The sequence below is a fragment of the Geotrypetes seraphini genome, chromosome 4 (assembly GCF_902459505.1).
Source record: "Geotrypetes seraphini chromosome 4, aGeoSer1.1, whole genome shotgun sequence".
NCBI lineage: Eukaryota > Metazoa > Chordata > Amphibia > Gymnophiona > Dermophiidae > Geotrypetes > Geotrypetes seraphini.
In genome coordinates, this window is record NC_047087.1 from 40,520,493 (window position 1) to 40,545,167 (window position 24,675).

General features: G+C 39.3%; 1 protein-coding gene across 2 annotated transcripts in view; it reads left to right on the plus strand.

Moving 5' to 3' along the window:
- The window catches only part of RHPN2 (rhophilin Rho GTPase binding protein 2), a 119,471-nt gene that overhangs the window by 32,306 nt on the left and 62,490 nt on the right, over positions 1-24,675 (plus strand). The window contains exons 4-7 of one of the 2 annotated variants that reach the window (XM_033943393.1): positions 5,353-5,428; positions 10,203-10,280; positions 15,009-15,133; positions 16,910-17,076. In XM_033943393.1, coding sequence (XP_033799284.1) covers positions 5,353-5,428; positions 10,203-10,280; positions 15,009-15,133; positions 16,910-17,076 — 446 coding nt within the window. The remainder of the gene's footprint in view (positions 1-5,352; positions 5,429-10,202; positions 10,281-15,008; positions 15,134-16,909; positions 17,077-24,675) is intronic. The other variant, XM_033943394.1, reaches the window with a different exon arrangement.

The following is a 24,675-nucleotide window of genomic DNA, read 5'->3' on the forward strand; positions in this document are numbered from 1 at the left end:
CCGCATGAGCAGACTGCTGGGTATGATGGACCACTGGTCTGACCCAGCAGCGGCAATTCTTATGTTCTTATGCCTCCTCACATAAAACTTAGACTGATGAAAATTTTCGTAAAAGCGATGAACAAGGAAGGCAAAAGTTTTCTAGTGGGGAGTGTGTGGCACAGTGGTTAGAACTACCACCTCAGCACCTTGAGGTTGTGGGTTCAAATCCCATGCTGCTCCTTGTGACCCTGGGCAAGTCACTTAATCCCCCATTGCCCCAGGTACATTAGGTAGAGTGTGAGCCACCAGGACAGACAGGGAAAAATACTTGAGTACCTGAATGTAAACTACTTAGGATATACGTGGTATATAAATACTTATTTATCTAAGACAGATGTTTTCAAGAATAACTGACGCGGATGACATTACAATTAACATCTCTATAGCCTCACTGACTCAAGAGACGGAACAATTCACCTCATCTATCCTTACTCAGGTAGAACAATGGACTGCGCAATTTAAATTAAAACTGAATTCGGAAAAAACAGATTTTTTTGGCAAGTCCTAATAACAAGATCATGAATACCTCTTTGAAATTAAATGGGTTAGATTGGTGTCATCTTGGACTGAAGCTTGACTTTTGAAGATCATACTAATTCTCAGATTAAAAAATGCTTTTTCATCTTATGGAAGCTTCGTACCATTAAACATTATTTTGATTTCTTCTCTTTTCGATTACTGGTTCAATCTCTGATCTTAAGCATCTTAGATTATTGCAATATTGTATACTTGGGATATTTTAAGAAAACCATCAAATGACAGAATTGTTCAAAATGCTGCAGTCCGTCTCATTTATGGTCTCAAGAAATTGGATCATGTAAGCTCATATTACAAAAAAATTACACTGGCTGCCAGTGGAAGCAAGGGTCATTTTTAAGTTTGCTTGCCTTTGCTTCAAAACCATAACAGGTTTATCCCCAATCTATCTACCTCATCATTTTGAATTTCTAGGCACAACTTGTACATGCAGTGCTTACTTGTTCACTTTTCCATCCTTGAAGGGCTATATCTATAAAAGATTCCTTGATAGAACATTATCATTCCAAGCAGGCAAATGGAATAAATGTTTAACCAACTTTATTTCAAATGCACTTTCCTATCAAACTTTCAAGAAGTCAATTAAAACCTTATCTCTTTGATAAAATTCTCTGACACCATTTCTGCCTTGATGTACTTCTAAAACATTTCCAGAAAAAATTTGATTAATCTTAACATGCTAATGTAATTTCAAAAGTTTTGGTTTTTTTTTTTGTAATATCGCTGTCTGTATACAGTCTCTTCCTATGTGAACTGCTTGTGATATTGTGGTATATAAAAATAGTTGTTATTATTATTATTACTATTTGGCTAAGTGCTTGATATTGTAAAAGAGGTACAGTACGTTATGTGTAGACCATTAAATCTTGTTTCTCCATTGACGGCCCTGTTTTATGGAATGCTCTAGCAGGAATTTTGAGATTCTGTGGAAGTTTGTGTAGAAAATTATTGAAGACTCACCTCTTTGCACAAGCATATTTTTGTTAGAGGTATTTTTCCCTGGTTACAATGATATAACTTTCCTTTTTGATAGATAATGACATGATGTGCCCCTATTTTACCTTATTTATTTATTTAGATATTTGTACACATGCATGTCTTTGAGGCTGTGTATGTCTTATTTTGAGCCACTTTGATTAAAAGCGGATTAGAAATGTTTTAAATAAATAAAATAAATTTTTGTTTATTTTGAAAGGGTCTATCATAATCACCATTTTGTTTTAAGGAAGCAAAACCTTTGGAAAAATTTGTTGTCCAGTGAATTATATGTTGCAGCCAATGGTTGGGGCTTATGTTTAGTTTTCTTCCTCCTAGTGTGCTTTATAAGGGGTTTTCCCTTTTGATTGAGGCTCTTGTTTCTCACAGAGGGCACTTACATACACTGGTTGTATTGGGGATTTTAATTTACCTCTTTTTTTAGATGACACATTATAGTAAGTGGGTGAGGGTTTCTTAATATGTGATACTTTTGCTTGGCATATGTCAAGTAGGAGAGTGTAGTGAAGTGGTTAGAGCTACTACCGCCTCAGCATCCTGAGGTGGTGGGTTAAAACCCCATGCTGCTTCCTGTGACCCTGGGCAAATCAATTAATCCTCCACTGCTCCAAGTACTTTACATAGATTGCGAGCCCACAATGGAGCCCAGATGGAGACCATGCTTGAAGTACTTGTATGTACACCGCTTTGTGTGGTGTATAAATACAAAAAGGCGTATACAAATCCCAATCCCTTTCCCTAGTCTCAGATCTCACACATTAAAAAGTTAATGTGGATTTACTTTAGAATATACCTGTACAAAGACTTGTTTCACTCACTGGACAGTTCTTCCTGTTTTCTTACATGGTAAGAAAACAGGAAGAACTGTCCAGTGAGTGAAACAAAAATTTTTCCAAAGGTTTTGCTTCCTTAAAACAAAATGGTGATTATGATAGACCCTTTCAAAATAAACAAAATTTTATTTTATTTATTTAAAACATTTCTAATCCGCTTTTAACCAAAGTGGCTCAAAATAAGACATACACAGCCTCAAAGACATGCATGTGTACAAATATCTAAATAAATATTTGGTATCATGCATTGTGTTCTTATATTACAATAAAACGTTTCTGGAGATCGATCAGTTGTTATTTTGAGCAATTGTTTGCTCAATCAATAACGTTCTCACCTATAGGCTTACTTGTGGAGGCTTACTTCTGTTACGAAAGGTTGGGATACTGGGGAAGAAAATTATTTTTGGAGTTGGGACACAGTCGGCAACATCATCTTATTGGGCTTGACAGAATACGTTCTCTGATGTTGCTAGAACTAAATCATGCCAATTTGTCTTTTAAATGTGTAAAAAAAATCAATTTTCTATCTACATGGGAAGTATACATTCGGTTCTTGTCTCAAAAGCTTGTAGCCTCATCTTAAATGAAATTCAACTTCATTGACCTTATGGAAAGTGGAAACTAGACTACCCATATTTATTATTATTATTATTATTATTTTTAATAGAAGGCGGAATTAGTTGGGATGGGTGGGGGAGATTTAGTTTTGATAGTTTTTGTTGGAGTACCAGGGGTACAGTGTTGATGGGAGTATCAGAACACAACTCCCTTGGACAGTCAATCCTTCTTTATATGATTGGGGAGGGAGGGATTTATGATTGGAACAAGGGAGATTCTTTTTCAGATGGTTAATTGGATTTAGACTTACAAGGTATAATAGGTTATTTAGATAAGTAAAAGAAAATCCTTTCTGAAATGTTTGGGGTTTGGGTGGGGCGTAGAGAGATGGAGTATACTTTGAGAAGTTGTGATAGTAGTAGTTCAGAAAGTACAGATTCTATGCTTGTGAAATAGTAAGTGTTTTATATTTAAAGTTGTATTGAGCTGGAAAATGTCTGTAACTTGAATTGTGTTTTTGAAAGCCTGTACATTTCTATTTCATAATAAACAGATTTAAACATAAAATACAATAACATCAGTTCACAACATGCCCCAGACAACATGTCCAAATTGAAGGAGGCAAAACAAGAATTACAAGAGTGAGAGAATGTGGTAGAACCACTAGATGCCACCATCCGGGGCTCTTGTAGTCAATGTTTACAGCTTTATTATGAAGGCTTATTTTGAAAGAATTCAAGGAGCTGTTTTACATTCAAAAGTTTTGCTTGATGTGGTAACTCCCCCAAAAAAGAAACAAAAAAAAAAAACAGCAGCTATATCAGTGGTTCCATTGGATGTCAAGCGTTTGCTTTTCAGGAGAAGATTCACAATATTTGTGACTGAGTCTGTGCCTCAAAAGTTGATTTGTAACTACCAGTTGTTTCTTTAGCTGTGAAATGAGTAGTTTTAATTACTGCCTGAAATACAAATTTATTTGTGATTTATTAACTGCCTGTATGAAAAGATTTTGTTTTATTTATTTTGAGTCTGGCAAACTCAAGTATGTGGAATGTTTGATCAACATTGGTGTTGAAATCAATGAAAGAAGATATTGCAGGATCTATTTCTGTTTTGGTGACTTAATTGGTATCTTCTAGCTGCTCCCTGCACTACAGAGGGCAAGTGTTCTTAAGAAGCAGGATGCTAACTCTTTAGATCCCAGTCTTTATGGGTCTGTTACCTGTTACCTGTTTTATCAAAAATTGTGGAAAGGTTATGTTGGACAAATTACAAGATTATGTTGATTTTGGAGAATGTGTTAGATGTTCATCACTTTGAGTTTAGAGCAGACAAAAGTACTGATAGCTTTTATTGTATAGTTTTGACTAGATTCAACATGAATTTGAATCTTGATTCATTTTACATTTAGTATTGCTAGATATATTGGCGGCATTTGACGCTGTCATTCGTTTCTTATACAAAGGCTAGCCTCTAATTTATAGGGATTAGTGATAAGGTACTAAATTAATCTTGCTCTTACAATTTATCTTGGTTTACTGTTTCAACTGGTATTTCTTGGGGATCTGCTTGTTCTCCCTTGATATTTAATATCTATCTATAACCACTTTGCTACCTGTTGATAGGGCTTGGAGTCTTTTATAAAGTGTATGCAAATGATTTGAAATTCTTTCTACCAATTACTACTTCAGTTGTTGATTCTATCCTGATTGTTACTTTGTTTCTTAAGACTGTATAAACGTTGTTTTCTTATAAGCTTTGTTTAAATTTGCAAAAGACGAATATAATGTTCTTGTCTGAGTCCTCTACAGTTTCCTTCTAGTTTTGTCAGTCAAATCTTTAAGAAATCTGGATTTGTAGATTCTGAGGTGACCATGAAAGAACATATAGCAAATGTAGTTCAGATTATCTTTTTAAGGGGGTTAAATACACTGAAGCTTTTCTTTCTTTCTCTCTTTCTCTTTTTCTCTCTCTCTTTTGGAATTATCTTTACTGGTGAACCAAAATTGTATACATCAACAAGCATAAAACCAGCAATAGAAAATAATTGGGAAATTTTACATGTTCAGACTTCATATCTTTTTTTTCCTATCTAGGCAAATATGTCGGTCCTAAATTTTGGACAAATTTTCAGCTGAAATCTTAAACCCTTGAGTTTTATTTAAAAATAGGAGCCTAAGGATCTCTTGCAAAGCTGTGGTAATGAGTCCTGACATGGCAAAGGTGCAGCCCATAGAAAGTGAATGGACTGTGTTGCATGGGAATCGCTCATCTGGGAATCGCTATTGTTGCTTTGTAAAAGGGAGGCTCTAAGTTAGACACCTAAATTTAGGAGCTCAGGTTTTTTGAACTTTAGCCTCATTGTCTTTATTTTCTTTTGTAATAGGAAGGCTTTCAGTATTCCTTTGATTCCACTAGGCCTTAAAGAGGCAAAAGAGGTTGATTTTATGACACCATTTAAGGTAGGTTTCAAGTTCATATGCCTTTTGTATTCTATAACTATATTATGGAAGTAAGTAATGATGCAAATGGGATACACTTCTTGCTCCATATTCGCTGTGATAGGGGATTAACAGAACCGCAAATACAGAAAAATCGTGAATAACTTTTTCATATGTTATTCGCTGTTTTCTATTAAAAACCATTGTGAATATGGTGAAACCGCGAATAACATGGTGGGAGACCTGGCTTGTTCCTGAAGGAGAGGCAAAAACACGGTGAAGAAAGTGCTGGGAATCAGTGATTTCTCTATGCAAGCTGACGTAATTGAGGGGGTGGGGAAGCCAGCAAGCTAAAAACCGTGAATAATCAAAACCGTGAATACAGAGGGAGAAGTGTAGTTATGTTCTTACAGTTTGTGCAGAGGTACTTAACTACTTTATGATTAAATCAAGAGAGTTTTTATACATTTCTGAGGTTTGATTTTTGACAGCACTTTTGAAGCTATAGTTGACCTTTCAGGACACTTATCATATGAGTATGATCCCTGGGGGAGTAGTTTCTTCAAAAATAAAACTTACAAGTGAGATTGTAACTTTCTGACCAATGTTCAGAGCACTTACTTATCCAAGGAGTAGGTGTTGCTCCCCAGATGAGCAGTGCTAACTGAGGCTATTACCAGATTTTAAGTGGTATTTTTCAGACAATATCACTGAAAATCATTGCAGACCACCTCAGTGATATCCAGATAGTGCAGTGGCAGTCACTGGGTGGAGAGAGGTGGTCCTTTCTGTTATCTGGTTAGTGGTGATATTCAGTCCAGTACCTGATAACTATCCAGATAAGTTAGAATGGCAAAAAGGCTGTCCAGTTAGCTATCCAGATATTGTGCTGAATGTCACTGATATCTGGCTCGTGTAGATAGCGCTGAATCTGCATTTTCAGCGCTGACTGCTACCCAGACACCGGCACTGAATATACAGATATAATCCAGCCATGGTGAGTACCCTGGCTGAATATCAGCCAGTTTGAAATTTAATCTTCGGGGATAGTTTTTTTTTTTAGTGATGGCAATGAATGGCTTAATTTAAATGCTGTCTAAATTAATATATTTGTATTTAGCTCTACTATGAGACTAATTTTATAATAGTCACCTAGGTTTGGAAGTCAAGCATGTGCCTATTTTTATCCTATTTTATGGACACAAGGGCACTATTGCCTGAGAAAAGCTGTGTAAATCAGCTAAAATAAAGCTGTGATTATTTACACCTGTTTGGGAGCAGATGTATGTGATCATACATAAAATACATGTGTAATTCATGACTCAATTTCATCTGCCTACCCTGTGCCTGTAAACATGTATACACCTGAGTTGCATTAAATTGTGCATATTCTTGTCATCACACATATTTCCTAAGTATTATATAATTTTATAAGAAGCATTGTATACATGTATTCTGTCATATACATATGAAAATGCCTTTACAAATTACCCCCTGTATGTACAGTCTGCAGTGCTGGGAATATACATATTGATTGTTAACTGGATTGCGGAAACAGCGTTTAGTGTAAGCCTCAACATATAGAATGAAACTGCCATGCCAAAAAATAGTCCTTAGTGAACTGCATTATTCAGATTTTGTACATACAATAGACAAAGTGCTACTAAGCAAATAAAATAAGCACATAGATTACTGCTTATTCTAAGCAGACATTCCATTCACTAATCTAAATTCCAGGTGGTATAAACACACAAATTCTATCACACATTTTTGGTGAGGAGGTGGTCTGTTATGAGTAGAGTTAACTCTCTTGCGTCATGACCTTTACATGCCACATTAAATCTGCAGCTCAGAAATCCACCCTATACAAAACCTCCCATGCAGCCACTGTAAGAAAACCCTTAAGTTCCTACCTAGGCTTTCCCAATTCAGATCCAAAAGTAAAACTGAGATTATTGGATGGTAATGAGGATATGTGTGAGTGAAAGGGAGTTTAGATTACAAGTAGTGTAATTTTTTTTTTTTTTCATTATATTTTTATTTTCAAATTTCATAAAAAGTGTACAGAATAATAAAATACATTTGATATATGCATAGTATCACTTTCATATCTAACACAATGTATGTCTGAATTTGATTTTCCCCTTCACCCTCCCCCCACCCCTTCACCACCTTAATACAATATTTTCAAATTTTATAAAAGTATATAACATAATAGAATACAATTAATAATTATTCAATAACATATTTATATCTAAAACAATATATTCTAGATAAATTTTTTTTCATTTTCCCTCCCCCCACCCTTCTATTATTCCTTAATCATTTGTTACATTTTGTATCATATATTATACTATATTATATATAAATTGTTCTCCTTACCCCCCCTATATGTGTGTCATAAGAAAATCTCTAAAAGAAGAAAGGAAGAAAAAGTATTCTATTATTTAATCATTACAGAATTTTGTCAATGGCCCCCATATTTTTATAAATTTATTGTATGTTCCCTTTTGTATTGATATTGATCTTTCCATTTTAAAAACATGGCATATTGTATACAAGTAGTGTAATTATTATTGCTTATATTACATATATACCCAGCATATTTAGTACAGTCAGATTTGAGATGTAGTAATCCTGAAATTTTACCACTTTAGAGATATAAGTCTGTGATATATCTTGCATCCTTAAACTTACTGGATGGTGAGAGTCATCTGTATGTTCCAACATAGTAGACAATGAAAGATCAAATTGATCCATCCAATCTGCTCAGTTGCAGTTTTTTTAGACCTTTTCCTACCACTAATAGCATTCACACAACTAGCACATTCTTAGACACTACAGAAATGATAGATATACATATGTATGCTTTGATATATAGTGGAACCTTGGTTTACGAGCATAATTCGTTCCAGAAGCATGCTCATAAACCAAAATACTCGTACATCAAAGCGAGTTTCCCCATAGGAACTAAGGGAAACTCGCTTGATTCATTCCCACCCACCCCCACCCCCCAAGGCCAGCGGCGCTGCTCTACCCCCCTCCCCCCAAGAACCGGCATTGCTCCCCCCCGCTCATGAAGGCCCCCCCCGCGTGATCCACCATCTCCCCCGCTCGTGTTGCCCCCCCCCCGCACGCGTTGCATGCCCTCCTGCCGCGATCCGGCATTCACCCACCCACCCACCCGATCACGTTCCTTACCTCCATTTGGCATTGGCACCAATGCACAGGACATGCGGGTGCCGGTGCCCGAAGATCTGCCTTCTTCTTTGTGCTGGGCCTTGAGCATCTGCGCATGCTCAAGACCTTCGGGTTCCCGTTCTCTCTGAGATTCTCGGAAACCCGAAGGCCTTGAGCATGCGTAGATGCTCAAGGCCCAGCACAAAGAAGAAGGCAGATCTTCGGGCACCGGCACCCGCATGTCCTATGCGTTGGTGCTGGTGCCAAATAGGGGTAAGGAATGTGATCGGGTTGGTGGGTGGGAGCCTGGGAGATGCCAGATCGTGGCAGGGAGGGGGGTGCGATGCGAGTACGGGGTGCCGGATCGTGGGGGGGGGGGGGGGGCGCTCATAAATAGAGGCACGCTCATTTTCCAAGGCACAGATTTTGCGAATGTTTTGCTCGTCTTGCAAAACACTCGCAAACCGAGGTACCACTGTACTGTCTTCCAATTTCCACACCTGTGATGTAAGCAAGTCAAGTAAGTTTTATCAAAATTGTAAATCACAGCCATTATCATATTACTTTAAGATAGATGAGATGTCCATGATTTGAAATCACAAAAATATGATCTAGGAAAATTACTAATAATTTTATAAAGCTTAACTGATCCATAAGTATAGTCTTCTCCTTCATGGTTTAATTAGCTAGAGATGAGCTGGCAGAGTCCATATGTTGTGTTGAGATGAAAGAATGGAATCTGAGATGCAGACTAGAGAATGACATGGGGACAAATTTTTCCCTGACCCCGCAGGAACTCATTTTCTTGTCCCATTCCCATGAGTTCTTTTCCTGTCTCTGCCCCATTCCTGCAAGCTCTGCCCTCATCTGCACAAGCCTCAAACACTTTAAAATCATAAGTGTTTGAGGCTTGTGCGGTTAAGGCAGAGCTTACAGGAATGGGGCAGGGACAGTGACAAAACGAACTAGGACAAATTTGTCCCCTTGTCATTCTCTAATGCAGACTGACATACTTAAACTGGCTCCTGTTTAACTTTTTAAAGGAGATTACTTGCACAAAATTTATCAAGCTGACAAAGCCTAACAATCCTCCTGTCAAGCACAGTGAGGAAAGTGAATCTGAAGAGAAGACGCCTTCCATTCCTTTTTGGCACTTACTGTAGTTGTTATCAAAGCAGGTCCAGCCTAAAAAGTCCTATTTTTGTCCCTGGACATTTTAAAAATGTTCCATTATTGCAGAAAACCATCCAGATCATAAGCCTGCCCTACTCAACCTCAAAACATGCCCCCAACAAGCCTCCTTGAAATTTAGATACTGTGGAGAAAAGTCTTAAACAAGTTTAGAAAATAAAAATCAGGATGTTAATGCAAAAAAAAAAAAAAAAACCCCCCACAAAAACCCAAAAAACTCCATCTTTGACTTTGTGCCATTTTATGGATGTTTTTCTGTTTTGAGAATGAGTCCCTAAATATATTGTAATTTATTTAATTTTTTCTTGCTAATCATTTTTGTCTAAGCTTGTACTAATTCAACCTCTTTGTTTTTTGTGACCATTTGTCCAGTAGACGAACCCTTATTACTGTAAAAATTAAAACTAACCTGTTGTATTTTAAGGACTTTATTCTGGAACATTACAGTGAAGACGGTTCAGAATATGAAAATGAAATAGCAGATCTCATGGACTTGAGACAAGTATGCTCTTCTGTTTGTCTTTGCATGCTTTTGTCCTGCAGAATCCATAATTGCATAAAAATAGTGCTATACTTAGGAGTGCTTATGACTGTAAGGCAGGTGGCTGTATCAACTTCGCAGAAATTTGATGTCTACTTGAATGAAGTGGAAAAGCCTGTGTTTGATTCAGTGGGCAGAGACACAGGTAGGATTAGGCCCATCCAGAATTCTCATGCCCTTGTTTTAGTTGATGGAGATTCTTAAGCCTCCAACTCCAGCAAGGGTCTTCTAGTGGCAAGAACTGCTTCCTCTTCTACTTGCTTCAGCCCACAAAACTGTCCAAGCACTGGTATCATGCTGACTTCCTCCCTGCTGGAGATGTGGAGACTACATGTGTCCTCCCAGTTTGCCCAGTGGCTCACACAAAATTTGAGGTCTGGCTATGCCTCTGATTTGATTCCCAAGTAAGGTCTTCTGCTCCCTGGGTCAGCTAGGTCTGGGAATGCAGTAAAGGTTGCATTCACAGCCACTGGGAAGGGAGTCATGGTTATCACTGTAGGGTGACAACTAGTGGATAAATTTAGAGTCCATGATTACAGGGATCCAGGACAAGCCTGATGCATTGCACCCAGCTGAAAATTGTCATTGAAATGAAAGAACTAAAGTAAGTTGGGATGGTATACAAAATAGAGAAAAATATTCCAAGATAGTTGCAATTGAAGGCGTATAGTACTAGGATTTCAGCCCTGGTTCCACTTGAACTGGAAGATAAAGAGCAGGAGGTGCTAGAATCAAAATAGAATCAATGACACAGTTCACTGATATGGTCTTGGATTAAGGTATCCATTTTAGTTGTCCTACTGGTAGGCATCATTGCTTAAAATTAATTTAGAATTGGTTTAATCTTATTTCCATGAGCAGAATGGTCCACTTTTAAAGGTAATATATAGAAATAAAATATGAGGGAATAATGTGATATCTTCTTTTTTTTTTAATTTGACAATTCATTTTTTATTAGCTTTCAAAGGTAAACCCCCTTCTTCAGATCAGAAATACACAATGTTGACAAATATTGACAAATATTAGTATATACAGCCGTCAACACAATGTTGACAAATATTAGTATATACAGCCGTATGAAAAAGCAAATGAGCAAACTTAATGGAAAAAGAAACCAAACTGAACAGTCACCTTTCCTTTCTGACAATGTTCAAGAAGAATGACATCATTTCCAATCCTTTGGCTACATGTATAATTCTGGCTATGCAGAAAAACTCTGTAAATGCACTAGTCAAAAACTGAGAAATGAACTTGTACATCAATACAAGAAGGAAAAGATGAAAACCCAGAGAAAAGAAATCATAAGGAATGTGCACAACCTAAAGCCATACCTTATGAGCCAACTGCAGAAGGACCTGCAAGAAATCCAAGCAAAGAAACGATACATTGCTATTCACAAAAAGAAAATAAAGCTAACTTCACTTCTACAGATTCACAGCGAGAACAGCATCTCATTTCAGAGCATCAGCAACGCAACACCTGATGGAACATACCCAAACAACTTGGACACGCCTTCCAATCCACTGGAGGAATATGAGAATCAGAATTCAAACAGAACGAGCTGCCATAAAAAGCTTACAAAATAATCAAAACATTTGTCATCAAACTTACAGAAATAGGCGGCTCTGTAGTGATTATGGACACAGACTCCTGGATATTGCATACTATAGGAAACTGTCTGAAGAACCCATGCAAGATTATACAAAACAGTTGAAAAACCTTGACAAAACACTTCCAAAGCAAATACAGCCACTTTCGTATTTACATTCTCCGATCCCTTTACAATAGCAATATTATATCCTACATTTTCCTGTTATGCTGTGCTGTAATTATTTCCTTATTGCTGATATTTGTGATGTGCTTATGTTTTCTTTCTTTCTTTGTTTTACCTAAAACTTTCAATAAAATTTCATGAAAAAAAGAGACTTGTACCAAACCATCCTTTTGTGAGCACATTCTATATACTATCTAAAATTCATAAAACTGGCAACCCTGGAAGATCAATAATATCTGGTATTGGTCCACTCGTAGAGGAAATATCTAGACTTTTATAGAGGGGGATTCTTAATCCCTTAGGATCTGATTCTCAAAAGCATCAATACAATTACTAGTTAAAATATTAGAAGGCAGAGTCAATATCCAATTAAATTCTTATTTAGAAAAATGTAATATTTTACATTCCACACAATCTGGTTTCTGTAAGGGTCACAGCTTAGAAACCAATCTAGGATCCATGTTAGACATTTTAAGAACTAATATTTCTAAGGGATACAGAGTATTGTTACTCACTGGAAGCTATTACAAGATTAATCAAATTCATTCTAACTCACAACTATTTTTCCATTTTAACAATATCTGCAAATCATGGGCACTGCTATGGGCATCAGGATGGTACCACAATATGCAAACCTCTTCATGACTGAACTGATATAAATATTAAATAAGATTGGCCCAAGTACCGAGCCCTGGGGTACACCGCTAGTCATTTTCTCCCAGTCAGAGAACTTCCCATTTATGCCCACTCTCTGTTTTCTGTTCTCCAGCCATTTGCCTATCCATCTTTGTATATCCCTCTCTATTCTATGGCATAATAAACCAAAACGTTTATACTGCTTTGTCACTTTATCACCCATCCATATCTCTCTCTTTCACCCACTTACCCATCCCTGTTTCTCACCTTACCCACTCCTTCCCTCTTCCTGTGAGACTACCATTGGAATGATTTTATGTTTCTCTTTATATCTATATCTTATCTATATGATCTGAAGAAGGATAACCTTTGAAAGCTAATTAATAAATGCATTGTTAGTCCAATAAAAAGGATTTGTTAGCCCAATAAAAAGGGGTTTCACCTTTGTTTTGTTTTCTATATAATATCTTTTATTTTAAACCAGCAACTAACATAAGTCAGTTGAGCACATTAGTTAATACCTATTCGTGACTATGATTTATTTTCTTAAGATTCTGCAAAGCATGTGTTCTTAGTCACATTCTCTATAAGTTGTAAGTTATTGATTCTATATCTTTGTGTTTTGAACCTGTAGCATGTTATTGACTCTCTAATCTACGTAGCTCTGTTCCTGAAAACTTTGTGTATACATCCTTGTAACCCATTCTGGGCTCCTGGGGAGGACGGGCTATAAAAATCAATCAATAGACTTTTCCAGCATGTAAAAACGTGGACTCTAGAATAGTTTTTGTGTATACTGTATGTAAGACCTGCTGGCTTTGAGAAGCACTCCACTACCACTACCACCACCAATAATAATTATCAGTAATAATAAAACCCTAAGTGCGCATTCGCACTTCTACCTCCGTGATCCCTGCCTTCGTGATCTGTAGCTCTGTGGCAGTGTTCGACGTGTTCTGCGGTTTGTGTGCGGCGGACCCTTTTCCTTTTTGTTTAGTTTCGGTGGGTGGCAGTGACGGCGGACCGGGGGGGGGGTGTTTGAAGCGGCGGTAGGCCAGACGGTAGGTAGCAGCAGTGGGGGCCAATATGGGGGGGGGAAGGCTTTGGCGCTGGAGGCAGGCAGGCTGGTTTTAGTGCGGTAGATAGGGAGGGGAGGTAGGCTGGCTAGCTTTGGGGGAGGGGGGGTGGGACAAAGGCTGAAAGGCAGTGAGGGGGGACATAAGAAGGAGCACTGGGGGCACTAAGGACATGGGAGGGGGCACTAAGGACATGGGAGGGGGCACTAAGGACATGGGAGGGGGCACTAAGGACATGGGAGGGGGCACTAAGGACATGGGAGGGGACACTAAAGACATGGGAGGGGACACTAAAGACATAGGAAGGAGGCACTGGGGGCACTAAGGACATGGGAAGGGGCACTAAGGACATGGGAAGGGGCACTAAGGACATGGGAAGGAGGCACTGGGGGCACTAAGGACATAGGAAGGGGCACTAAGGACATGGGAAGGAAGCATGGGGCACTGAGGACATGGGAAAGGGCACTGGGGGCACTAAGGACATGGGAAGGAGGCACTGGGGGCACTAAGGCAAAGGAAGGAAGGAGGAAAGGAATAGAAAGGGACAATTGTTGGGCCTGAGTGTAGAAAGCGGCCAAGAAGAGAGAGAGACAGAAAGAAAGACAGCGGAAAAGGAGAAAGAGAGAAAGAAAGAAAAGAAAGAAAGCGGCCAAGAAAAGAGAGAGACAGAAAGAAAGACAGCGGAAAAGGAGAAAGAGAGAAAGAAAGAAAAGAAAGAAAGCGGCCAAGAAAAGAGAGAGACAGAAAGAAAGACAGCGGAAAAGGAGAAAGAGAGAAAGAAAGATAAGAAAGACAGACAGAGACATCTACTCTAGCACCCGTTAATGTAATGGGCTTAAACACTTGTAATTCGTATAAGTTCTTAGATGTTTATCTTCAGAATTGAAAACTCAGACTAATGCTGCTGTGGAGTCAGTAGGAGTTTGAGATTGAGGAAAATATGGGCTGAAAACAAATCCTCTCTCAAAGTTGATCTGGTCTTCAGGTCTCTATTAGATGAAGTACTTTTTTTTTTTTTTTATCAAATCACTTTCTTAGTCACTAGTCTAATTGTGCTGCTCTATTAATTTACTATAATTTCAGCCATGTTATTCTATTTTAAAGGCATCTCGTACCCCAATCAAATCACTTTCTTAGTCACTAGTCTAATTGTGCTGCTCTATTAATTTACTATAATTTCAGCCATGTTATTCTATTTTAAAGGCATCTCGTACCCCAAGCAGAGATGAAGCTGGGACTGAGTTGCTGATAAGTTATTTCAATCAGCTGGGCTTTGTAGAAAACAGATTTTTCCCATCTGGCAGACTCCATGGAGTTTTATTTACATGGTAAGCTATTCTTCTGACATCTCTCTCTTTTAGCCTATAATGACATGATTCATGCCAACTATCATTTGAAGGTTACTAAGGAACTTATATCATTTAGGGGAAAATTTTAGAAATGGTGCCTAAGTTAATTAACACACCATTTAAAATGGCAAAAAATGACACCATTAACCCTAAATAATACGCACCAGAATCATGCCTATGTAAGCACTTTAGGCCGCCAAATGCCACTTTGGGCGTGGCTAGTGCCAGAAGTGGCATTAGGCAGCCTAAAGCGCCTATGGAAGTGCAATTCACGGCAAAGGTGCCAGATAATGTAGGCATGATTCTCTATAGGGCGCCATTGCGTGATTGACATGCAATTGGCGGCTGCTTTTTAGGCAATTGCCTATATTGGCGCTCTTTAGAGAATCCAGGCCTTAGTGTACATTCCAATTATAGAGCAAACCTGTTCCTAAATGCTGTGCAGTCCTTCTGTAAGTAATCATGTTTGCCATTGTTAAATGGATTCTCCCAATAATGCATGGTTTTCAAAATATAGCAGGCAGAGATATTGTGTTAACCACTTAAAAATAAATTGTAAAAAGACAACAATAAAATACTGTAGCTCAGCAGGACAGAAGATCAACAAACACCCATTCATAGTACTAGATACATGGGACCTGGGATGGCCACTGTTGGAAACAAGATACTGGGTTTGATGCACCTTTAGTCTGTCCCAGTATGGCAATTCTTATGTTTTCAAACAGCCTTGTGGTATTGTACCTTTTTTATCATACCCCCCTATACCTTTTAAACACCCTCCCTAAGAACTGCCAGCAGCCATTCAGAAAGCGTCACAGGGCCAAGCAGGAGCGTGGAAAGCTCACGCCTGATCTCCGCGCCCCTGACTTGTGCGCCTGCTCCCAGAAATAGTACGGAGCCATTGAGGGAGGGAAGGAAGAATTAAAAAAGGTACAGGGTTTAAAAAAAAAAAAAAAGTACAGGGGTACGATTTAAAAGGTCCTTTCCTCCCTCCCATCTCTGTGCAGCAGAACCCTTGCCCAGCTTCTATCCTTCCCTCTCTCCCTCCCATCTTTATGCAGCAGAACGCCGCCGCCCCCTGCCACCACACAGCCATAATTTCATCCCATCCGAACCGCCGACCTCGAGCGAGCCCTACATATTGGCCTTGTCTGCTGATGATGTCATCAGTAACGTGGCAGAGAGAATTCATTGTTAGACAAGGCCGAAGTAGCCTGTTTAGAGTGCTGCTGGCCCGATGCTGATTTGGAGGGAGGTTCTGGTATGTTGGGCTCACTTGCGGTTCGGATGGGAGGGAAGGATGGCTGCGTGGTGATGGAAGCGCTGCCGGCGAATCCCGACTAGGGCTTATTTTTGGGGTAGGGCTTATATTAAGACCTACCCTGAAAATCATGCTAGGTCTTATTTTGGGGGAAACGATAATATTGTGTTAAAGGCAGTACTATGATTTCTCTCTATCTACCTTTTTTGGATGTATGGTTTGGAACAATTGTATAAAAATTTACCAGATATATACAATACAAGCTCATTCCATTAATTTCTTGCAGCACTACCTATCTGACCTCATTGCTTAGACAGGATTATTCTAAATCACAGATTTTCATGGTCAGAATAAAAACATAAAAATATTGAGATGTCTGATATAACAGTTTTCATATAGTAAGATAGGTATGAGGGCTGTGTGGATTGTGCTTGCTAGTCACATTATCTATATATCTGTTATATACTTCTGCATTTATTTTTGTTTGCTTTTAGGTATGACTCATTTACAGGAGTTCCAGTGTGCCAGCAGAATATTGCCTTGGAGAAAGCCAGTATTTTGTTTAATATTGGAGCCCTGTACACACAGATTGGCACAAGATGTGACCGACAAACCAGCACTGGATTAGAAGATGCAGTTGATTCTTTTCAGAAAGCTGCAGGTGCGTCAGCTTAGGACCATTGTAACAACTTTCTTATTGAAAACCAAACTATTTCTGCATAGGTTTCACAGGGCTGTTCAGCAGTTTCTCTCTTTACTTAAATTCTCCAGTAGTTTATTTTGTTCTATTGGTATGGCTTGTCCAATTGAGTGAAAGAGCTGAGGTATTTTCAAATTTACTGATCCTGTACTATATATTCTAAGACGGAGAAAGCCAGTTAATTATTTCACGAAGATACTAGGTGCTTGTTTCTGAGTTCAGGTACCCTGCTACCCTATGACCTACTTAGCTATGGGTGGAGGAATGGTATGGGCGGAAGGTGCTGCAAGAGTATGCAGCATCGTGATAGGCTCTCCTGTGTCTTGCACCTCTCATGCCAAATGTCCAGTCTCAAAATTACATACGTATGCATATTTATTTACTGTAATTTGATTACATTCTCTTTCAAGAAACTTGGAGTTAGTAACTGTAAGAAAAATGAGTCTGAGAGCACAGTCTTAAATTCAGCACTTCAGTCTTATTTATTTAACCTAAGTGTTTGGAATCTGAACTACTCGCCAGGTACTAAGTAAATGAGTGCTGTAGATAATGGTTAACCAGCTGTAGTGTAGAGGTCATAGCAACCATCCAAGTGAGATGTTTGTGGAGAAAGAAAGCCAAACCTACTTGAAATATGTATGTAGAGTAACGAAAGGTGATGAACTTCCAGAACAGAAATTTGATAAAGGTTGGGTGATAGCCAGAGTTTTGTGAAGTGAAACTCTGAGAGCCGATACAAATAAAAAATTATCCCAAGAATACTTTATTTTAGCCATACTATTAGTTTATGGTCCTGTGCAGGACATTTCTCTTTACTCTCTTACTTATCCTCCACTATTTTCTATATTTCCCATCTTTCCCTCCCATCTGTAGCCCCAGGGATTGCAGTGATCTTATATAGAACTAGTCTTCAAGCCCATTACATTAACGGGTTCTAGAATAAGAGTTTTTACTTTATGCAAAATTCTCATTTCATTAATAAGACATTAACTATTTTTTTCTGCAGCCCTCCAAGTACCCTATTTTTATCTGCGGCCCTCACAGTTAAAGTTTAACATCTTTCCTTTCTCAAAACTGACATTTCAATCACTGTATGGAAAATAAAATCATTTCCCCTACCTTTGTCTGGTGACTTTATTTTTCTGTGCTTTTAACTGTTTCCAGGGCCTCCCGCATGCTTCTCATTTGGTTCTCCTTCCCTCCCCCAACCAACATCTATCTCTCTCTCCCTCCATGAGTCTAACTTTTCACTCTCTGCCCTCTCCCCCTTCCCCAGTGTAACATTTCTCCTTCCCTCCTTTCTGCCCTCCCCATCCATCTCACCCTTTCCACGTCCAACACTTTCTCTCTTTGTCATTGCCTCTTCTATCAGTGGCATCCTTCTTTACCACCCCCAACCCAACATGCTCTCTCCCCATACACCATCTCACCCTCACCTCCAGTGTGTAACACCTTTCCCACCCTTTCTGCCAGGTCCAGCAGCACCTCTTCTCTCTTTTACCTGCTCCCTGTCCAGCAGTGCCCCTTCCCTGCTCCCCCTATCCAGCAGTAGCCCTTCTCCCTTCCTTTTACCTCCCCCCTATCCAGCAGTAGCCCTTGTTCCTTCCCTACTCCCTCTATCCTGCATCCGCTAGCTTTAGTTTAACTGCGGTTTCATCAGGTAGCCTCGGGGCTTTTGCTAGGCCGGCCCACCTCGAATCATCGAAGTGGGCTGGCCTAGCAAAGGCTCTGCGGCTGCTTGATGAAACTGCAGCTAAAGCTAAACTAAAGCTAGCTGACACTGCTAGACTGGGGATGAGAAGAAAAGGAGTCCCGGCAGAAGGCAGGAAATCAGCTGGTGTCGGTGATCGGGGCAGAAGGCATGGTCTGGCATGGGTGATCAGCAGCAGAAGGCAAGATTATTAAACTGCTGCAAGAAACCGCCGCATGCTCCTTATATTGTGCATGCAGTGGCACGGAGGCATGGAGTTTCAAGTGCGCATGCGTGCTAAGGGTTTTATTATGATAGATGACACGGGGACAAATTTGTCCCCGTCCCTTCAGTAACTCAGTTGCCTCATCCCATCCCATTGAGTTTTGTCGCTGTCCCTGTCCCATTCCTGTAAGCTCTGCCTTAACCGCACTAGCCTCGAACACTTATGATTTTAAAGTGTTTGAGGCTTGTGCAGATGAGGGCAGAGACGGGGAAAAAACTCAATGGGATGGGAAAATGAGTTCCCGTGGGGATGGGGGAAAAATTTGTCCCCGCATCATTCTCTAATCTTATATAAAGGAGAGCAGGCTGCAGCTTTTTCAATATTACTTCCAGAGCTGCTATTGTGTTGGCCAATTGAAAGTAGTAGTGAGTATAATTTATGACTTTGTCTCTGCCCATGGAGCTTTTACATTAGTTCTTGCTGCCCCACCATTAAAAACCTACCCCAGGATTCTAAACCCAGAGTTCCTGTATTGTAATTCAGATGAACTTGGTATGCAGATCCCTCACTACCTGGGATGATATGTTCTGGGGGTCTCGCGGCCCACCTGCACACGTGGGCGGAGCTACAAACATAAAATCAGATTTCACCCATTCATGTCAATGGAAAAAAAGTAAAAAGCTGCCATTCTCACAGTAATTCAAAAACGGCTTGACCGATTTGAACGAAACTTGGTATGCAGATCCCTCACTACCTGGGGTGATATGTTCTGGGGGTCTCGCGGCCCACCTGCACACGTGGGCGGAGCTACAAACATAAAATCAGATTTCACCCATTCATGTCATTGGAAAAAATGTAAACAGCTGCCTTTCTCACAGTAAATCAAAAACAGCTTGACCGATTTGAACGAAACCTGGTATGCAGATCCCTCACTACCTGGGGTGATATGTTCTGGGGGTCTAGCGGCCCACCTGCACACGTGGGCGGAGCTACAAACAGAACATCAGATTTCACCCATTCATGTCAATGGAAAAAATGTATGTATGTGTGTGTGTGTGGGGGGGGGAGTTATGTTTTGCTTGGATTGGAAATATACTATACTTTATTCTTTACCCAAATGGGGATGCTGTGTGTATACCCCATGTCTTTTTGAATTGCATAAAAACAAAAGAATAGCCTCTTTAAGATATGTGCAGTGTATGAATAAACAGTTTGTATTTGGCAACCCTGACTCAAATCAAAAAGAAGTTGGACACTACAGCGCAGGAGTTAAGAGCTCAGAGGAGCGTCTGTTGCTTAGTATAGGGTGATTTTGTGGTACAATTGATTATGTTTCCATGCTCAGGGAGTTTCAGAAAGAAGAATGTGAGTGGGGGGGAGGGGGTTATGGTTGATATTACAGGGGAAAGTGCATATGAATTTGTCAATAACTTAAAAAAAAACTTTTCAGAGATGCTGGATCTGGACATGGGTGGGGGGGGGGGATAGGAAGAGGAGGAGACAGAGAAATAGAAAAGGACCTTGAGGAGGGGTGGGAAAGTAGACTTAAACCAAACGGGAGGGGGAGACAGGGCAGATGCTGGACTAGAGGGGTATAGAGGGAGAGAAAAAGACTGCAGAGAGGGGAAACATCCTGAACCGAGGAGAGAGATATGCATATACCAGGTCCTGGGGAGGTGGAAGACAGTGAGAGTGAGAGATACAGAAAGACCTGAAACAAAGGTGGGAGGACTCGAAAAGTTAGCAGAAGGAAGATAGAGGGAGAAACCTGAAACAAAGGGGAGGCAGAAGAGAGGGGGCAGATGTTGAACTTGGGGGTGTATAGAGGGAAGAGAGAAAGAGATTACAGAGAAGTGGAAAGATTCTGGATCAAGGAGGAAGGAAGAAAAGAGAGAGAGAGAGAGAGTCGGAAAAAGACATGGAAGAAAGGAGAACAAATGCTTGGGATGGGGGGTATTTGTAAGCAACAGAGAGACAGAGGCCTGGACCAAAGGGGCAGACTGGATGTACCATTTGGTCTTTATCTGCCATCATCTTTCTATGACATGAGGCTGATGCTGAACTATGGGAGGTGCAGACATAGAAGAGAAGGGGGGGGGACCCTGAGGAACAACAGAGAGATGCAAGATCATAACAGAGGAGGGAGAGAAAGGGAGACATTTTGCCAATAGGGGTAGAGGAGAGAGGAAGGAAAGTTGGACTCACGGAGAGACAGAGAGAGATGTTGGTTGGTAAGGGAATGAGGTCTGAGGAGAGGAAGCGTGCAGGAAGCAGAAAGAAAGAAATATTGGATGCACAGTCAGAAGGTGAAATCACCAGACAACAAAGGTAGGAAAAATGATTTTATCTTCAATTTAGTGATCAAAATGTGTCAGTTTTGAGAATTTACAATCTGCTATCTATATTTTGCACTATAGTTGTTACTGAGGTGATATTGCATATTTTAGTCATCTGCCTTGACCGCTTTGAAAAATAAAACAAATATAAATGATAATTATAATTTTCTCTGCTTACAGTGTGCTTTGTGGTTTGTTTGTTTTTTAAATTTGTGGTTACCATTGTGAATTAATAAGATTATATTGTGTATGAATGGAAGAAATTGCATTACAATTAGTACTATTATAAATGGGGGTGGAGTAAGGGCAGAGCTTGGGCTGGGGTATTTGGTTGGTATTTGTTAGACTTAGGGGGTACTTGACTTGAAAAAGTTGAGAAACACTGGTCTAGGTGACTATGGAGTTCACGCAGTAAGGGGTCCCTTTTACAAGGCCACAGTAGCAATTCTCCCATGGCAAATTCACCAAAGTCCATTCAATTCCTATGGGCTTCAGTGCATTTGCTGTGGCAGAATTGCTCTCGCAGCTTTGTATAAGGAGCCCTTAGGCAGGAACTACTGTCTCTGTGCTATGTCTTAAACAAAGAACATATTGCCGGGGATGCAAAGCATTAACTGATTCAACATGAGTTTGAAGTTGGTTGAATATCACTCTCTCAAGTACAGGAGCTTTGAAAGAAATGGAAGGTTCGATACTGGCCAGTAGTTATTCGGAATAAAAGGATCTGCATTACTTTTTTACAAGGTTGGCTTAAATACTGGAACACTGCCTAAGTGTCAACCCTTAAAAAAAGGAGTCATATTGAGCATTGGAAAATAATAATTAATAAAAATAGTGCACATTTAATTTTCCCCAGCACCAGATTTCCCCATCCTGCCCCACCCAGCAACTTTTTCATGCCACCCGGCTGGAAAAAATTTCTGGGGAGAACACTGCATATAGGTTTCTAGACTACACAATTCTGCCCAGAACATGCTCATCTTAAAATCTATCTCCACTTCTGTTTTTGTATCAATAGTAAGTAACATTAAATTAAGGCTATACTTATCCAAACAAATTATATTTATCCAAAAACATTTTTGTCTTAAAGGAAGATCTACATTTATAAACAGTATTGTAAAATCTGTATTTATACCTGTGTATTTGCACATGTGTAAATGCTTCACAAGGCTGCTAAAATAAATGCCTTACAATTTATATATTTTTGTTTCTGTAGAGTCCATATTCCTTTGTATACTCTATAGTTTGAATTACTTTCCATTTCTTAGGCACAGTCATAGTTGACTTTATTATAACTTTAATTGTGAAATTACTTTGGGCCTGATATGCAGCACTATTTAACCTGCTAGGAACGGCGTCTGGCTGGCTTAATAGCACGTAGCTGGCTATCTTGCGATATTCAGCAGGAGATAGATGGCTGCTGATATTCAGTGACTCTCCACCTAAGCTTGATAGCCAGTTGGCGCTGCCTAAAAGAGTAGTTTATTTTTGGCCATTGAGACCTAGCCAGTTAGCCGCTGAATATTGGCATATGAAGGGCAGGCTGAAAAGTTTTCAGCTCAACAATCAACTTCCTAAATTCTGAGCCACTGTAGCTGAAAAAAGTGTTATCTTATTTCATTAAGTGCTAATTTGCAGAAATGAAATTGTCTTTTTTTGACATTGTTTCAGATCATTGATTGAACCATATCCATATCATTCTCTTCTTGGTTGGGCTGAGAACTTTTCAATAGCCCCTCATAGATCTTCACTCATCATATGCTGAGTTCCAGGTACAAGGACAGTAAGCAAGAGCATTAATAGTACAGTATGATTACTTCTATTTTACTTCAATATTTATAATACTTTCTAACCCTCTAATACAGGATGGAATTCAGTACCAAAATGCAGTATATACAAGGGAGTGCTGAAAAGTTCTCAGCCCAACTAAGAAGAGTTACGTGGATATGGTTCAATCAATGATTTGAAACAATGTCAAAACAGAGAATTTTTCAGCTACTGTGGCAAAATAACACTCAGAATTAATGCTGGCCAGCCAGATTTAAAAATGGTAAATGTCAATGCAGGTTGCCGGATAAGGTGCCAACATTGAATTTCCAGGTTTGCTGCGTACTGTAGAAGATCACTGGTAATCTCCCACAGTCTGAATAGTAGGGGGCATGTACCCCAAGTGGAGCATAACCAGCCAGATTGACAGGTAATGATCATATGTCTTCTGCTGGCTAAATGTGAACTACCAGAAGGTGATCAGGATGTGCAGTCTGGAGAAGGAAGAGAATAAATGGCAGAGGGAAAGGGACACTTGCAGAAATGCTTCACAGAAATGCACGTTAACTCCTAACCCTAAAGTGAGTGGTGTTTCGGTGACCCTGTTAGAAGGCGCTGAAGTCATGGAATTGAAGGGAGGCATTTATAATGAGTCAATTTAGTACTGGCAGGATCTTGGAGAACCGGTTTGACCACTTGTCAAGATCTCTGACCCATATTAAACCTTGTTGCATTACCAACACTTGAAAGTTTGCAGCAGGAACAGTAACTAGAGTCCAAACACGTGAGTTTTTCTTATACCGGGATACATGATAACCTTGCTCCAATGAAAAAGAGAAATCAAGTAGGAGTATTTTTGTTGTCTGAAGTAAAAATAGAATCCCTTAACACCTGATGGGAGTATTGCAGCTGGCTAAAGAGCAGCCTGTAAAAAAGATGGTTAGGTATTTTGTCCGTCATTCTCATTTTCTAAGAGGCAATCTCTACTAACTAGAAAGTAAATTAAAAATACTTCATGTCACTGCCATGAAATTGACTTGCTTCACAATTGCATTTTTGTTATGCTAAAGCATATAAATGCATCAAGCCTAGGGTATTCTAAGATTATTGTCCACTAAAAAAAATCAGAGGATCTGATATAGCTTTTTAGGGCTTCAGTGCTTCTTACTTACAATATTCAAATTTGTCACATGTATTGCTGTCCTTTATATAATTTGCAAGAGTGCAGATAATTTGCAAGGGTGTCTCTCTTTATCCCTTGAAATGGTTCCCTTTTGTACAAACCTTATAATGTAACAATTAAAGAGAAGGAAACAGCATTTATTATTCTCAATACCACATTGCAGAGACAAGGGCTAAGGTGAAAATTAAACACTAAAACTGAGAAAAAAGCCTCAGAGCCCCACCTCTAGCAATAAATTTTAGCAAAGTTTCCAAGTTTATTATTTCTTTGATATACCAGCTTATCAAAAAAGTATCTAGACGGTTTACAATCATTAAAAAGCATTTAAACAGAAATACATTACAAGCAATTAAAATTT